Source organism: Sus scrofa, chromosome 1 (assembly GCF_000003025.6).
Source record: "Sus scrofa isolate TJ Tabasco breed Duroc chromosome 1, Sscrofa11.1, whole genome shotgun sequence".
Classification (NCBI taxonomy): Eukaryota; Metazoa; Chordata; class Mammalia; order Artiodactyla; family Suidae; genus Sus; species Sus scrofa.
The window spans coordinates 43,170,001-43,188,704 of record NC_010443.5 but is presented as its reverse complement, the minus strand read 5'-3'; the positions used below and the strand labels follow the sequence as shown (position 1 = coordinate 43,188,704).

Here is an 18,704-nt window from a genome sequence, read left to right as displayed (position 1 = left end):
GAGCACTGGGACATGAAATAAGAAATCAGACATGCCTGTTACTGCCCAAGGAAACGCTGGTGCTACTTGTTTCATTCAGAGATTAAGACGTTTTAGTGGAAAATATTTAAAGCAGAAAATGTTGAAGTGAACTGAAGGACAATCATTGAAAACAATCATTTCCACTTTCTGATCCACTTTCAATTCAAATTAAATGTTAAGTAGCCAATAGAAATTGCTAGCTGGAGTTCCCACTGTGGCTCAGTGGGTAAAGAACGTGAGAGGATTCGGGTTCAATCCCTGGCCTTGCTTAGTGGGTTCAGGATCTGGCATTGCTGCAAGCTGCAGCGCTGGTTGCAGCCATGGCTCTGATCTGGCGTTGCCGTGGCTGTGGTATAGACCAGCAGCTGCAGCTCTGATTCAACCCCTTGCCTGGGAACTTCTATATGCCCAAATGTGTGGCCCAAATGAAAAAAGAAATTTTTAGGCAAACAGTAAAAGCAACAGTTTTTAAGTTATATGGAAATAGAGAAGGAAAAAGAAAGACTAAGCTCTCATATCCTTCTCATAACAAAGGTCTGGTCAAGGCCCGGGAATGTGTTTAGGGAGCAGAAGAATCTGGCTTTAGGGGAATACGTTTCCATTCACCTTTTCTTAGGTTAGAAAGAGTAGCCTCAGAGAAGATGCTGAAAGCTTTGCAGCTCTGAGGACGACCTGGTTTGGGATTGAAAGTGTATAAATCTGAAAGACTTATATAAGCTTTACACTTCAGTCTTTAGGGCCTGTCAGTTTTGTTAATGAGAAAGTGGGGGAGAAGCAGGGCAGATGAGGGTACCTGTGGTGAAATACAGAAACATCAAGCACTTTGGTTACAAAAAAAGTTTTTGATTAAAACTTTGAGATTATCACTTTGAAGCCCATCTGCTTCTATCTGAGATCTTTGCCTCTAGCTGACCAGTACCCTTATCAATTTTATAGCCCTACTCCCTACCAACTGAAGAAAGCTTTATTTTCTCATGATTTCTTTTGCATTATATTTGCATATCACCACCACATCCATTTTAAAGCACACCAAATTTTATTAAGAATAAATGGGAGTTCCCTTTGTGGCTCAGGGGTTAACAAGCCCGACTAGGATCCACGAAGACATGCGTTCCATCTCTGGCTTTGTTCAATGGGTTAAGAATCTTGCATTGCCGTGAGCTGTGGTGTAGGTCACAGGCGAGACTGGGATCCCGAGTCACTGTGGCTGTGGCTGCCTGGCGGCTACAGCTCCGATTCAACCCCTAGCCTGGGAACTTCCATATGCCATGGGTGTGGCCATAAAAAGCAAAAAAAAAAAAAAAAAAAAAGAATATCTCTTATGATATTTAAATATAGTTACTGCAGAAGGGAGAATAGTATTTACCTTCTTGAGCAACAAAGCTGTTTTTACAAAATCTCCTAATATCTTTATTTTTCAAATAAAATCTTTCCCTACCATTTTCTTTGTAAAGACAATGATTTTATTAACTCAGCATAGAACATGTCTCTATAGATGTGGGCCCATACTAATCCTTCTGCAAATATTTTAAGTTTGATTTCTTCTCAAGCTCCCCAGTAAGGAGAGTAAGAGGGGACAAGATGAGTTGAGAGGGACAAAGGAGAGCTTAGGGGCTGTCTGGTTGCCCCAAAGATCAAAACATGGCTCAGAATGAGATTGCAACAACCAGGCTTCTAAAATCCTCAAATTTCCAGAAGAGCTTGGAGGCTCAGAGTCTTTGATTTGCCTGGAACATGGAAGACCATCCAGATTAACCACCACCATGAGGCCCAGATTGCTAATAAATTGCTGTACATCCTCTACTTGTCTGAGAAAAGAAACTCACCATCATCCAGAGCTCATGCTGGACACCTCTGTATATTAGATACTGAGACAAAATCTACCTTCCTGCAGCTCCAACCCACTGATGTCCAACAACATCTAAGTACAACTCGATTTCTATCCAACAATCTTCCAACTAAAGAAAGTTGGCTGTCACATTCTTCTTGAGGCTTCTGAGGCTAAACACCCACGGTTCTTCTGTCAGTATGGTTTTGAGTTCCTTCCCAATTCAGGCACTTGGCCAATGGAAACACTAAGGACCCTCTGAGGTCAGGAGACCCAAGTCAATGTGACTCCTATAGTGGTGTCACCAGCATAGAACAGAGAAGAACACTAGTTAGAGTACCGTAGCATTTGACAGTCACTTCCTCTGCTGCGTTTTATATAAATGCCCACTAAACCACTACATTTTTCAATGCTGCTGCTGTTAAGCTCTGGTGCACCTAAGAGAGCACTGGACTAGAGGTCAGTGGATCTAAGTTCACATTCCAGTTTGGCCACTTACTTCTCCCAGTGACCTTGGGCGATGTAGGTTCTTCATCTATAGAACAAGCAGCTGGACTAGAGCACTAGACTCCAGCCTAGCTTCTCTCCTGCTATCACCACCCATCTCTCACCAGGCTCTGTTCTCAAGGTGAGCAACTAAGCAACCAAGCCTCCACACTCACTTGCCATTGATCTTGGGGAAAATAAAAAGTGGCTTTTCCTAATTCAGACTTCAGGACCTACTAGGTAAGCTAGCAAGAGTTCATTCTTACCTGACTTACAGCTGTCTACTAAGTCATCTTCCAGGATAACCTTCATAGACCGTGGGATACTTCCGACAGACAGCCTTTGAACCTAGCGAGGAAAAGAAAGCAGATACTGAGGATGCTTAAACACACACTAAGTATTCAGAAGCCTAGCAGTTCTTCAAATTACTGTTTCTATTTCTGTGGTACTATGATACAACTTGGTTATGATGGGGATTTATGGAATTTTCTTGAAAATTCTGTCTACTATCCATTTAAGAATTCACCAAAACAAGAGTAAAATAAAAACACCAATATGAAAAATATCTCCAAATATAATCTACTTTATAGATGGTCAAAATAAATGTATGCTGCAACTACTAAACAATAACAAAGTTACTTAACTAGAACAGAGAAGCAGTTTTTCCTGACCTCTAATCCTAAGACCGGGGCCAAATCACTCAGTTCCTTTGACTATTCTCTGGTAACAGAACCTTGGTTTTGTATCCCACAAGGACACACGCCCAGTAAGAAGGCTAATCCCCCAGACTTCCTTGCAGCTAGGTGTGGTCATATGACTAAGTTCTGACCACCAACATATAAACAGATGAGCTGCAGGAGAATGAGGGAGGCTGATTAAATGGAGACTTGGGTTAGATGACAGGTGCACTCGTCTTCTTTTTCCTGTTCTTCAACAGGCAGACAGATGTGACAGAGTTGTAGCCACCATCCTGGACCACACACCTTAAGAAGAGAGCCATGTGGCTGCTCTCACTTTCCAAGATGACCCCATGCCTTGGGGCAACTCTCGCCTTAGGAGACAGACCACATTCAGCTTCATGTGTCTCTCTCTCAATAAACCTGCTTTCATTGCATTATGGCTCACCCTTGAAGTCTTTCCTGCACGAAGCCAAGGACCTTCACTTAGCTGCCTGTCCAAGGAACTCATCTGAGACCGGGGACATGACCATGCTCTTGTGCCCCATTTTCCTGCAACACCTTCACGAAGGACAAAGAAGATGGTCTTCTCCCCCTTCCCACTTTTCCTTTGATTATAAAAATGTAGCCCACTTAGTTCTCAGGGCAGAGCCCTCTTGCCTGCCTGCTTTTCTCCTTTACAAGCATCCTATATTAATAAAGCTACTTCATACATTGAAAAAAAAAAAAATAGAAGCTGTGTGTTAAGAATGGTGTGGAAAGACAGAAAGGGTCTGAGTCCTTGATATTGGATAAGCCTTTGTGCTTAAGCAGCAAATGAAGGAAGATCAGGCTCACTCCCACATGTTAAAGAGTGTTTATTTATGTTCGCCTCATTTGGCACAGCAAGTAAATTGAACCTAAACCCCAATTCCTGACCACATTAATGTTTAACAATCAATTAAACCCATTTAATTTTTTCCTGTCAGTTAAGTACAACTAGTTTGAACTTCTTAAATATTCACTTCTTTAAGTCATTTCATAACCCTTTTTGCCAATGTTTGCTATAAAAAGATGATTATTTTATGGTTCCTAAATTTTACACTCTTTTATTTTTTCTCCTCTTTACGGCTTTACCCGCAGCATATGGAAGTTCCCAGACTAGGGGTCAAATTGGAGCTGTAGCTGCCATCCTACACGAAAGCCACAGCAACACCAGATCCGAGCTGCATCTATGACCTGCACTGCAACTCATGGTAACGCTGTATCCTTAACTCATTGAGCAAGGCCAGGGATCGAACATATGTCCTCATGGATACTAGTCAGGTTCTTAACCCACTGAACCACACCGGGAACTCCCCTAAATTTATCCTCTATGTGGCAGTTTCACACTTGATATTCTACCAAGTGATGACACAAGTTCCATTTGTAATCCTTTACGGATTCTTGCATCTTGGCAATTTACCTACAGCTGAAAAACACTTCTTCAAATTTGCTACATTTCTCATTCATTTGATCATTTACCTGTTCCTGAATTTTGATTTCCTGATAATCTCTACACCGAGTTGGAGATGAAGACAAGTCTGAGAGGCAAGTGAATTTTGTGGAACCACAGCTCTCCAAGCTGGGACATGAGGATGGCCGGCAGAAGGTATAATATTGCTCGAAGTCAGCCTTGACCACAAAGACATGCTTGCACTTATTACACATGTAATCCCGTTCAAACTCCAGGATCTTCACCAGACTTGTTCGGATCACTGTCCCAGTGACAGATAAAAAGTGTCCCACATCCTTGGTTTTTGGGATGTGCTCCCTCACCAGCTCGGGACAAACAGGCAATCCTGAGGAGAAACAAAACAAAACCACATTAACTTATACACTGGGGATTAATTCCATGCAATATATTTTTCTGAAGGGGAAAGTATAATTTCAGAAAAAAAATCTTTGTGTTTTACTTAAGAAAAAAGTCAGATCAACTCAAGAAAACAGAAAAGAATTATTTCAAGTAACAATTATTGATAGATTCTCTTTTAATTCCCTCAAAGGGCTATCTCAGTAGGATGTAAATATAGTATATAACTTTAACCTCATTTAATGAAGAATAGACCACCATATGCCACACATAAAATCAACTGATGACTCTGAGTAAACGCCCAAGCTGAGTGACAAAGAGATGGCAGGGGAATGACCAAAGGCTAGTGCTTTTTCCAGTTAGGTTCGGGATTTATTAATACATAAAGCTGACAGTGTTTTCAAGCCTTGAATTACCTAGAGGTTAACCTACAGCATCACTTTATCCTTTAAAAACCTTGTGGGTTTTCACCATTAATAAACAGGCAACTTAAAACGTGCAAAATGCCAAAGAAAATTCTGATGTGGAAATGCCCTCATATTTGACTACAAGGTACCGCTGGAATAGAGAGATGCTGGCTGTGATGGTCAAGGGCTGCCTCCTAACAGGTTTATTAATGTAGAATTTAACTCTGGTTCATGACCTACGGTCTGTTACCTTGTACCTGAAACTTAGTAGCTCTGAAATCTGATAAACATCAACACTGAGTACAGAGCTGTGAAATTTACCAAGCTCATGAGAAATGACCATAATGGGTATGATTTTCTCCCTGGTGATATATTTACTCTGAAAGCCAAATCATCGCCATTGTCATCATTATTGTTGTCATCATCAAAAGGCAATTTGGGAGGCAAGGAATTTTTTAAAAATCGTAAAATGGTTAGATGAGGGGAAAGCTACATTAATCTGGTGTTACAGGTTAGAACTATACAGACATACTTAAATTTTCTCTGCTGCTGGCTGAGACTCTCTTTATATCACATACTATATGAACAGGGAGGGCACTGTGACATTCATTTGCCACTATGACTCCTTTTTCTATACTTCTGAGGTTAACTTGCCTGCTTGCTTGCTTTTTGTTTGTTTGTTTGTTTAGGGCTGCACCTGCAGCATAGTGAAGTTCCTAAGCTAGGGGTCAAATGGGAGTTGCGGCTGCCAGCCTACACCACAACCACAGCAACACCAGATCCGAGCCACATTTGCAACCTACACTACAGCTCATGGCAATGCTGGATCCTTAACCCAATGAGTGAGGCCATGGACTGAACCCACATCTTCATGAATAATAGTCAGATTTGTTACCGCTGAGCCATGATGGGAACTCATGGCTTGCCTGCTTTCTAATGGAAATATTCTTTATTTATATTAACTTGGATTGCATCATATTTTGCCAGTAAGGGAGCCATACTTTTGCTTAGGATGATTTTGTGTATCTATGCTCTAATCTGTGTTGTCTTTATAGTTTAATTCTCAGAAAACAAACTCATTTCCCTATTTCCAAATTCCTGGGGAATACTTCATTAAAACACCCTGAGGCTGACATGTGCAGGAATAGACAGAGAGGTTGGGGAAGGATTAAAGCAGGTGTTTTATCCATTAAAAAATATTCACTCTACTCATTCTTCATTGTTGATCTCAGGCACCTGCTAAATCAGCTGCACGTAGCTAAATGTTGAGCTACCAAGAACACACCAATATTTGTAGTTAAAACCAAGTAAAAGCCAAACTAACCAACCCAAAGATTTTCATTAAGAATAGATCTAGTCCTCATATTCCCATGGCTTATGTTTCAAGGGCACAATGTTCTCTTTTAGTTCATATGCTACAATGTTAAGAAACAAAAAAAACCAAGTGGGAGATGTCTCTTCTTACTTGGCCTGAATTGGATGTATATTATGGCAACAGGTCTTCACTCTGCCTGTAGATTCTCAATGCTTTTTAAAAATGAGAATATAGTTTATGCACCAAAAATTTGCCCTTTTAAAGTATTTAATTCAGTGGTTATTAGTACATTCACAAGGTTATACAATCACTACCACTGTCTAATTTCAGAATATTTTCACTGCTTCAAAAGGAAACCCTGGGAGTTCCCACTGTGGTGCAATGGGTTAAGAATCTGACTGCAGTGGCTCATGTTGCTGTGGATGAAAGGGTTCGATCCCTGGCCCAGTGCAGTAAGTTAAGGATTCAAGCTGCTGTTCAGGTCCACAGATGTGATTCGGATCTGGTGTTTCCATGGCTGTGGCGTAGGCCAGCAGCTGCAGCTCCAATTCAACACCTAACCTAGGAACTTCCATATTTCACAGGTTCAGCTGTGACAAAAAGGGTCGAAAAAACCCTCAAAACAACCTAAATGTCCTTTGACAGATGAATGGATAAAGAAGATGTGATATCCATTCCAGTAGCAATGAAAGACTACTCAGCCATGAAAAAAGAAATAATGCCATTTGCAACAACAGGGATGGGCCTAGAGATTTTATCACACTAAGTAGTCAGAAAGAGAAAGACAAATACCATATGATGTCATTTCTATGTGGAATCTAAAATATGCTACAAATCAACATATCTATGAAACAATAACAGACTCAGATATAGAGAGCAGCGTTATGGTTGCCAGAGGTGGAAAGGAGGAAAAGATTAAGAGTCTGGGATTAGCAGAGGCAAAACTATTATACACAGGATGGATAAACAATGTCCTACTGTATAGCACAGGGAACTATATTCAATATCCTGTGATAAACATAATGAAAAAGAATATATATAATGTATAACTGAGTCACTTTGCTGTATAGCAAAAATTAACACAACATTGTAAATCAACTATATTTCAATAAAATTTTAAAAACACTAAAAGATAGATGAAAGGCAGGCAAGGAAGAGGGGAGGAATAGATATTAAAGGTACTATGTGAGCTTTGAGACCAATTAGAGATAAAGTACAAGGAAGAAGGTGACATTTAGAGTGACTTCTAGTTCTCTGGTTCCATTAACTGAGTCTGGGAATTCTGCAAGGCACATGGTAGTCAGTCAGTAAATATCTATTAAAAGAATAAATAAGGAAATAGCATTTTCAGCAGAGGGAAATCATGACTACACTTTTTGATACACTGAGTTTGTAAGAAAATATCTCTAGTTTGAAACATCTGACAGACAAGAGGCTACCTGGATACCAAGCTTAAGAGACAGATCCTGGCTTAAAAAAATCAATAAATAAACAGAGTTGGCACTTGCTGCTAGGTTTAGGATGGAGGCTACCCCATCAGGAAGAGAATGCAGGATCCAGGAGCAGATGGTGTCATTTGAACCCTGAGGCCCTAACACCTACAGAACCAGAAAGGGAAGAGGCTTCCATCTCGCTGTCAATGGGGCAAAGCATGCAGTTTTACAAAAGGGGAGGGGTCGACAGTCCAGGCAGGGAAATAACAGAAGACAAAAACTGACAAGCATCTCTCACTCTGGCCATGAGGCAGTCACTGGCGACCGGGAAAGGATAGTTTCGATGTGATGGAGGTGAAAGTGTGACGGGGAGAACATTATGCTGAAGAAGGCACGTACTCTGTCAAAACATTTGGTTGTGAAAAGAAGAGTGGATAGAGGATAAAGGGGGACACAGAGTTGAAAGAGGGGTCTCTCCTGGTCATTCTGGCCACCCCCACCAAAGGCTCTATGCTTCTCCCCCCACCCCACTCCCCTGCTGGGTTTGGCCTGAGTGGGTGACTGACTTCATAGCACCTGGCTCACGCGTCTCCCTAAGTTGGTCTCTTACCCCATCCTCACTGACCTCAGGATGCAGACTGATGTCTCATCTAAATTGAAGTTCTTGATTAGGGGCCATGGTTGGGCTTCAGGAAAGTCCTGAACCTCTTGAAATTCAGGCAAAATTTTATGTATACATACACCTGAATTTTCTGGATAGGGTCTGTAATTTTCTCAACATACAACCCAGGAAAACCACTTAAATCCTCAGTCCCATGGTTCTATTGACTTGCACATCATCACCTCTAAGAATAGAAGGGACTTACATTATGGGAACAGTTGCTTAACCTCCCTTCCCTCCTCTCATTTAATAGTAATGCCCTACACTTTCATTGCCTGCTCACATCTCCTGTTGAGATCATATCCTACAGGACCTCCCACAAATGCTATGACCATGGGACCACTCATTTAGGTCCTTAGTCACATTTTTCTGGGCACTGTTCCTTAACCATTTTATATCTGGAGGATAAGGTCACTTCCTGAGATCCTTTTCATGCCCCTCTGCCCAGCCCAGTGCTTTATTAGGCACTTTTAGGTAAGGAGAAGGTAAGGAGAAAAATAGTGAATAAAAGAGAAGGGGAAATGGGCTTTCTCTCTTTCTCTAGCCTTGCCTTTATCACATCTGGCTTCCAATTTCCTAGTCCAGACAAAATGCATGAATCTTTCTGTGCCTATTGTAGGGCTTCTTTCACTCAGCCAGGAAGAGTGCACTAAAGTTTACTCTTCTGCAAGAAAACTCCCTTATTAAGTCCAGGACAGAACCTCATAAATATACAACTAGACGAGCTAAGCAAAATGGTCAAATGAATGCACTATTGCATAAAAGATGCCTTTTATTTATTTATTTATTGCTTTTTAGGGCCACACCCACGGCATATGGGAGTTCCCAGGCTAGAGGTTGAATCAGAGCTATAGCTGCTGGCCTATGCCACAGCCACAGCAACTCGGTATCCAAGCTGTGTCTGTGACCTACACCACAGCTCACAGCAATGCCAGATCCTTAACTCACTGAGGAGGGCCAGGGAATGAATCCTCATCCTCATGGATGCCAGTCAGATTTGTTACCAGTGAGCCAGAAGAGGAACTCCAAAAGAAGCCTTTTAAATCTGGAAGAAACTTCTGCCAGGAAGAGTGAAAAAGAAGGTACTCCTTGGGGCTAGAGATGCCTTCCTTTCCTTGCAAATGATGACCCGGGTCTGTGCACGCTGGGTCATGACAAAGTCTATACAATACTGGTTTTATCTCAATCAGCATAAGGTGATATGTTGGAGAGATATTACACACTGATGAAGAAGGCAGGTGGGAGGTGGAGGGAGTCAGGGCTCAGCCACAAGGGTCCCTCACGTGCTCACCAAGCCCCCTGTGCTTCTCCTTAAGTGAGGCCAGGACAAGTGAATTCCCTGTTGCCCAACTCAACAAGGGGGCTATATTTATACTCAATTACAGCATCTAGAAAGAAAATACTATCTAAACAATTACAATTAATTTTTCTAAGAAAATCAGCTTTTAATTATCTTCTATTCTTTTAAAATCCAGGGCAATGTGCCATTCTTATTGTTCTTATTTTATTAAACTGAATCACGTATGATACTGACTATGGTGTGTGTGTGTGTATACATATATTAGAATCAAGCAAATTAGTTTAAAACATGACTATCATTATCATCAAGTAGTTTATTTTATATAGTAAAGTGTATTATTTTAAGTAAAGTATCACAGAGGTATGTACATTACTGGATCTTCAGATTCTGTTTTTTATATTACAATTTTTAAGTAAATCTATAATATAGACAGATAAAAGCAATATAGTGTTAAGAAAAACTGATCACAGAATCAGTACTAAATTTTGGTACAAAAAATAAAGGATAAGGGACAATGTTTTGACAGAAATGTCAATGCATTTTAACCTTTCCATCTTAACTATACATATTACTAAGTGTCCTCTTCAATTATTTCAGTGAAGCAACAGGTACTGCAGGCACTAAGCCACCCAGAGCGCTGAACGACAAAAACCTTTAGCTTGTTCTGACTCATTCACTGATAAAAGAAACAAGAAAATTTTAAAATAGAGAGAAATGTCTACATTTCTGCTTGCGATATGTCCAGATCAATTACTACGGCTCTGTGGTTTCCAGCCTATAGTCCCTGGAAAGCTGGATCGGCCTCAGAGCTCTGAGAAATGAAAATTCTTAGGCCCCAGGCCAGGCCTCTTCAATAAGAAACTGTGGGCTTGAGGCCCAGTAATCAGCATTTTAACAAGTCCTCCAGGTGATTCTGATGCCCATGCCTGTTTGAGAACTACTACTTTAAACAACATGTGAGCATTATTTTTTCTTTCTCATTTACTTTGATGCCAACTGTGTTTTTGAGTAACTTTCATCCAAACTACTGGAAATAGCAAGTACTTTAAACCAGTAAAAATCCTGTAAGACAAAGCAATGCACATCCTAGAATAAAAAACCAGAAAATGTCTTATGTTCCTATGGAGACTGAGCCACAGTGGCAGCCTGGGTTTTAATAATTAAATGCTTTGCCTGGAGTCTAAAATAGTATAATATACCTAAAACCAGGCTATTTCTATTCCTTGGTTCATTCTGCCTGGATCATCTCCCTCCCTCTGTGACCTCACCTTCTGTCTTGAAATCTTGGGTGAATCCTCTAGGACAATTCACTCCCTGCTCTATGAGCTAACAGATCTTGCAGCATCTTGAGTGAGGCATGCCTCACATAATAAAAGCTGCCAATAAGCTCCTTTATAATTAAGTTTAATATGCACAGTTGCAGGTATGTGGGCATACATATGTGATTTGGTAAATATTTGACTACAGCCCCTATAGCCTTGAGCTCCTTTACATGAGAGACTATCCCACATTCATTTTGGTTTCCCAAGGGTCTAGCATATGCCTACAAAGGAAATGAATGTTACCATGGTAGTAAATAATGTACAATTCACTTTCTCAGAGAAGAATGAAGAAATAGGCTTAATTCACTGAAAGCAATAGGGTCACTCAGGCAAACAAATTTTTAGTATTTAGGAGTTCCCATTGTGGCTCAGTGGTTAACGAATCCGACTAGGAACATGAGGTTGCGGGTTCAATCCCTGGCATTGCTCAGTGGGTTAAGGATCCAGTGTTGCCATGACCTGTGGAGCAAGTTGCAGATGTGGCTTGGATCTGGTATTGCTGTGGCTCTGGCGTAGGCCAGTGGCTACAGCTCTGATTAGACCCCTAGCCTGGGAATCTCCATATGCCATGGGAGCAACCCTAGAATAGACAAAAAGAAAAAAAAAATTTAGTATTTAAACTGAGCATACAAGAAAAGAGTCTAAACATAAACAGCCTAAAACTATGTGCTAAATAACATTTCAGTAACATTAACTAGAGCCCCTTTTAACAATTCCTCTACAACATTATCAGAAGAGAACATATCTTCTTGATCCTACAAGAGATTATCTAGCGTTTGATGCATAAAGATTAATAATCTTCATAATTTTATTCTAGTAAGTGCAATCACAGATACTATTGTTTCCACTTAAATCAAGCGTCTGGTGTTTTGGGAACCTTAATTTGCCTCCAAGGAGTTCTATAGTGACTCCTAAACGTTTTGGAATCATCTAACAGTAGTTTCTGTTGATAGTAAATCCCTACCTTTACGAAACATGCTGTGAAGTATTTATTTTCAAACAAAGTGGTATGTGTGTTCTCCAACTTCATCACAGATTGCAGGAATTCAAAGACATAGCTTTGACGCCACAAGTTGCTGATGGCTCCAATACAATTTCTTTAAAGTTAAGATGCTAAATCTGTCATTCATGTAACAAAAAGTTGTGTGCCTAATGGCGACCAGCACAAAGCTAAGCTTGATATATAAAAATAATGAATTTCCTAAAATTGTTTTGCATCCACTACTTTTCTAACTCTTTGTAATTATCAATTCTTTTATTGTCAGTAGTCACAAAAGCTCAGAAAGCTGAATTACTGTTTTGTACACACATATGTACGTGTATATATGCACACAAACATACCATCTCTCTACATTCTCCCTCCCTTGATTTGGCATGGCTAGTATTTAAGCCTTCCAAATATTCAGAGAATACAGTATAAAATCATTATTCTTCTCCGAAAGTGGCCAAAACTACACCATGGATATTTTTAAAATATCAATTATTTCTTAGTGCTCAAATTCAATATACGTTGGGATTTCTCAAAATCTTCCTAAAGAATAACAGGGCAGTAAAATCCTTAAATGATTCACCTGATATCCTGGCATGAAGATTCTGCTTCATGGAGACACCTTCAGACTGAGAGAGGGACTGAAGAATTGTCAAGGCTGATCTTCGTAGGGCGCTATCAAAAATAGTTAGCACTTCATTGGGGAATGCATTGAAATATTCCCCAATTTCCATGTTGGTCTCAAACAGGGTCATGGCATTAACCACAACTGGGTAATGAGCATCTTCATCTCCTTCCTTCAAGATGAGAAGAATATCGTTCTTATGGTACTCCGAAACATAGGACTCAAACACTTGACCAACCAATGTAACTTGATCGCTATTCATCTTGGATCTAGGTAACTAAAGAAAGAGAGGACTGTGTCATATCTTTGATTTTCTTTTTTTTTTTAATTAAAAAAAAAATCTTTGGGAGTTCCCGTCATGGCTCAGTGAAAATTAATCTGACTAGCATCCATGAGGACACAGGTTGGATCCCCGGCCTTGCTCAGTGGGTTAAGGATCGGGTGTGGCCATGAGCTATGTGGTGTAGGTTGCAGACGTGGCTCGGATACTGACTTGCTGTGGCTGTGGCATAGGTTGGCAGCTGCAGCTCCAATTCGACCCCTAGTCTGGGAACCTCCATATGCTGCAGGGGCAGCCCTAAAAAAAGACAAAAAAAAAAAAAAAAAAACAAAAAAACAAAAACTTCATGGCTGCATTTACCGCATACGGCTTTGTTCCCAGGCCAGACACTGAATCCAAGCCACAGCTGAGGCAACATCGGATCCTTTAACCCTCTGCATTGGACAGGGTATCCAACTTGTACCTCTGCAGTGACCGGAGCTGATCTTTTTTTAATTTTTTTTTTTTTTTTTTGGCTTTTTAGGGCTGCACTCACAGCATATTGAGGTTCCCAGGTTCCCATGACGGAAATTCCTGTAGTCGGATTCTTAACCCACTGCATCACATTGGGAACTTCCTGATTTTCTAGACTTACACACTAGTTTACAAAAAAGACTGGTTGTAAAAAGACTGGTTGTAAATCATTCTGACTTTGGGTCACACACTAATCTCAAAATATTACTTGAGGAGTTCCCATTGTGGCGTATCCGACTAGGAACCATGAGGTTGCAGGTTCAATCCCTGGCCTTGCTCAATGGATTAAGGATCTGGCATTGCCCTGAGCTGTGGTGCAAGTCACAGACGTGACTGGGATCTGGCGTTGCTGTGGCTCTGGTGTAGGCCGGCGGCGGCTGCAGCCCAGATTAGACCCCTAGCCTGGGAACCTCCATATGCTGCAGGTGCGGCCCTAAAGAGACAAAAAAAAAAAAAAAAAAAAAAAGACCCCCCCAAAATATATATATTACTTGAAATTCAAATCTTAATTAGATATGAATTATCTATCACAGTCACTTAGTAAACTTATTTTTTTAGTGAAGTTAACCTTAAGTCAAAGAATTATGATGGTACTGTTTATCGAAATCCAAAATGGTCCAATTTCTTTCCCATATCTTTTCCCCAAAATCTCCTCCTTATTAATCTTACAATATATTATGCAAAAGGCCCTTACCTTTTCTTTAATCACATTCCATATATACACTTGCTCTAAATTTAAAATCCTAAATGCCAGTCTTTTGGTTTAAGTGACTCCTAGCAGAGTTCTTTGCAAGCATCCTGGTTCTAGATCTTATTCACACACATATTCATTTGTATTCTGTGACATAAAGGGAACAAAAACTGCTATTCAGATTGGTAGCCAATCCTGACGTAAATAATAGATTGACTTTAGAAAGTTACATTTGGAGATGAATTTTTTCCTATTTTCTTTTCCTAACCTAGGAAAGCTATTAGCTTCAGCAAAAGCAGCTATCAAGAGTGGTCACTGGTCTTTAAATCACTAGGATTGAAATATAGTACATTACTGGCAATACATATTTTTAAAATTTTTATCTACAGTTTAAAAGGGCCTTCCTCCATTCCATTTTCATGAATACATGCAGATATCTACCATGTACAGGGCACTATTCTGGGAAATGAAAAAGCACAATAAAAGGTCCTCTATGCCCTCAGAGAACCAAGGAACAGATCAAACGAAACAGTGCTCTAACAGTGGCAAAAATGGTATACAAATAGGAGCGCAAATGAGAAAAGGGTTAAATTTAAATGGGGTGATAATCCAGACATGGCAAAGGACGGTTACAAATAAACTGTCCAAGTGGATCATCTAAGTTCTTATTTGGTTTGTAAACAGACTGCTGGAGGACAAATGTCCTTTGACTTATTTCATTCAACTACCATTTACTGTACTAGGCTCTAGAAATAGAAAGATAAAAGAAGACTTATGACATTCACAGTTTAGCATCCTAAATACATGTTACACGCTATTAGCAATATTTTGCCTTCTCTGGGAACCTCCTAGGAAGTGTGGAAGGAGTAAAGGGGGTATACCATAGTTAGGTTAAAAATCTGACACTTATGCCATGCCAGTATGAGATCAAGAGATGAGCATGGTATAGGCAAGACAACTTGTGAAAGTAAATAATGGTCACTGTTGATTTAAGTATTTTGTTTAGGTTAGGAAATATAAACTCAGCTAAGCAAAAAGTTCCCTGGTGGCTCAGTGAGTTAAGGATCTGGTGTTGCCGCTACGTGGCAAGGGTTTGATACTTCACCTTGGAATTTCCCCATTCCAGGAGTGCAGCCAAAAAAATAAAATAAAAATCAGCTAAGTCTAAAGTAGAAAAAGCATTTGGGAAGGAACAACCAATCATATAGCAATCATATTAATCATTCCAACTAATCAAACAGTAACCATCTAATCATTCACCTAATCATACAGTATTCTCATGATGTGGCCTTTGCTTAAAAGAAAATATCTGGAATCCCAAGAGTGGCTATAAGACAATCTCTAAAGTTCTATAAATGCATATTAAATCTGGAGCCACAAATTTAGCAATTTTAAAGGAAGCCTCACATACGGCAGGAAGAGGGCAGCAGCCGAATTCATGGTTCATATTAAGATTTGGCTTAGTCTTTTCGAAATAACATCACTAAAAAACTAGCATTCACTTTCAACATCTGGGCACAACTGTTCCAAGCAGTTTGCTAACCCTAGAAACATGCTCACCCAGATTTAGACTGGTGGCAGTGTTTTGCAACTTTCAAGTTCCTTTTCCTTTTGACTATTTGAAGATAAAATAAATAAGGCCAAGTTTTGCTACTGTATCCTCTAAGTAAAGTAACGCGCCAACGAAAAAAAAACCTGGGAGTACTCAGACGAGCCAACCTCTAGCTAGATCACAGGGAATCGCAGCCTGCCCACCCGCCGTACCGCCCTCGGGAGGGAGCCACGCCCCTCGAGCCCTAAGCCCCGCCCAAGTAGCACCGCCCCTTCCCCGCCCGCCAGCTTCTTCGCCGCCGGCTCCCCGCGGGCGCTCAGCAAATGTGGAGTAGAGTTGTGCCGAGAGAACCACGTTCCACACTTCCGTCTCTGGTCGCAGGCGGTACCCTACAACAACTTATCAGGTCTCGGACACTTCCCAGGCTCGGCTACGGGCCGTTCTGTCGCCGGCCTGGTCCTGGAGTTCATTAGTTTTGGAACTAACCAGGTGTGGGTGAAACCTGGGATGCCCTGCAGGAGAAATAAATAATGGTAAAACGAGGCAGCGGTCTCACTTACTGGCGGATACGCGGAGTCAGAAGTCCCCGGGAGAACGCTGCTCCCAAGGCCGAGGGGCGAACAGAACTCAGGCCGAGTGGTGGAGTCGCGCCGGGGCTGGAGAGGCGGGAGGAGGCCCCAGATGGGGGCGGGGCAGGGCCGCTCCAGGCGCAGTCGGCCGCGGGGGCGCGCAGGCTCCGGCGGGCCCGCCTCGCGCCCGGGTGAGACAGAAGCCACGCGGGCGGCTCGGTCGGGCCCGCGCTCCCGACGGACGCCGGGCCGCGCACCGCCTCAACTTGGCGGCTCTGGTGGCTCTTCCGGTGAAGAAACGGGCGGGCGCGCGCCCCGCCAGGCGCCGTGGGAGGAGAGAGGCGGGGCGGGGCGGGGCGGGACTGGCTGGGAGGGTCCCGGGCGGGGCAAGGCGGGGCGGGCCTGGCCGGGAGGAAATCCACCCCCCCCACCCCGGGCGGGCCGGCGGAGCGGGCGCCGGGGAGGGGCCGGGCTGTGCGCTGTTCTTGAGAGGTTGTGCGGTTTGAGCTAAGATATCTGCCAGACTTAAGCCCACAAAGATTTTCGCCCATGTTTTCTTACAAGAAATTTCAAAATGAAATTTTTATGTGTAGGTCTATGATCCATTTAGAGGTAATTTTGAGATATGATGCAAAGTACGGATCTTGGGTAACTTTTTGGCATGTGAACCATTTATGGAGAGAACTTTTTCCACTGCATAGCCTTTGCACCTGTTCAAAAATCAGTTGTCCTTATGTATGTTGGTCTAAGACTTAAATTCTGTTCCCAGGTTCTCTCGTTTATGAAAACACGACGTTGTCTTAATTACTCTAACTGTAATGAGTCTTGAAATCAGATAGTATTTGGCTTCCAATTTTGCTCTCTTTCAAAGTTGTTTGGGCTCTTCTGTTCACATATGAATTGTAAACCCAGCATGTCATTTTCTGTTGAAAACCTGGGATTTTTGTTGGGGTTACATAGAATCTCTAGGTCAATATGGGAAGAATTTACTTGATCATTTATTTTGGTGTTATATAATTTCAACAATGTGTGATCTTTTATCTCTCAAATTTATCCCAAAAATCATGAGGAAAGAGGAAACATACTTTTGATGCTACGAATATGATATTTTCAATTTCTGGTGGTTCTTTTCTAGCATGTAGAAATACAATTGATTTTTAAAATTTTATTAAATTTTTAATAATAAAATTTATTTTTCCTAGCAAAATTGAGCAGGAAGTACAAAGATTTACCACATAATCCTTGCCCCCCCCCCACACACATATACAGTCTCCCTCACTATCAATATCCCTTTACCAGAGTGGTGCATTTGTTAGAACTAATGAACCTGGATTAACACCTCATCACTCAAAGTCCATGGTTTATAGTAGGGTTTGTTCTAGGTGTTACACATTGTCAGTTTTGACAGACATATAAAATGTATCCAGCACTGTAGTGTCATGCAGAATAGTTTCAAGGCCCTAAAAATCTGTGTTCTGGTTATTCATCCCTCCCACCCACCTAAGCCCTAGCAACAACTGATCTTTTTTTTACTGTTTCCATAGTTCTCCAGGATATCATATTGTCAAAATCGAAATCGAAATCGTATAGTATGTTGCCTCTTCAGATTGGCTTTTTCACTTAGTAACATATATTCTTAAATTATGTTTTTTCTTTAAAAAAATTCCTTATACCTTTCTACGATTGGCATCTCATTTGTTCTTGGCACTGAATGATATTCCATTGTCTGGATGTACCACATTTTATTTATCCACTTACCTATGGAAGGACATTCTGGTTGCTTCCAGGTTTTGCCAGTTGTAGATAAAGCTGCTATATATACCTGCATGCAGATTTTTGTGTGGACCTAAGTTTTCAGCTCCTTTGGGTAAATACCAAGGAGCATGATAGTTGGATCATCTGGTGTGGTATGTTCAGTTTTGTAAGAAATTACTAAAATGTCTTTCAAAGTAGGTGTACCATTTTACATTCTAACCAGCCACGAATGAGAGTTCCTGTTGCTCCGCATCCCTTCCAGCATTTGGTGTTATTTTGAATTTTAACCATTCAAAAAGGTGTGTAGTATCTCATTGTTGTTTCGATTTGCATTTCTCTGATGAATATGATGTTGACTATCTTTTCATGTGCTTAACTTTTATCTGTATATCTTCTTCTGTGAAGTGTCTATTCAGGTCTTTTGCCCATTTTTTAATCATAGTCCTTGTT

General features: G+C 41.1%; 1 protein-coding gene across 1 annotated transcript in view; it reads right to left on the bottom strand.

Annotated features, from left to right (window-relative positions):
* The window catches only part of MCM9 (minichromosome maintenance 9 homologous recombination repair factor), a 96,628-nt gene extending 79,829 nt beyond the window's left edge, over positions 1-16,799 (bottom strand). Inside the window, 4 exon segments of the mRNA XM_003353232.4 lie at positions 2,602-2,683; positions 4,516-4,832; positions 12,853-13,171; positions 16,491-16,799. Of these exon segments, the coding sequence (XP_003353280.3) occupies positions 2,602-2,683; positions 4,516-4,832; positions 12,853-13,156 (703 nt within the window). The 5' untranslated portion in view covers positions 13,157-13,171; positions 16,491-16,799.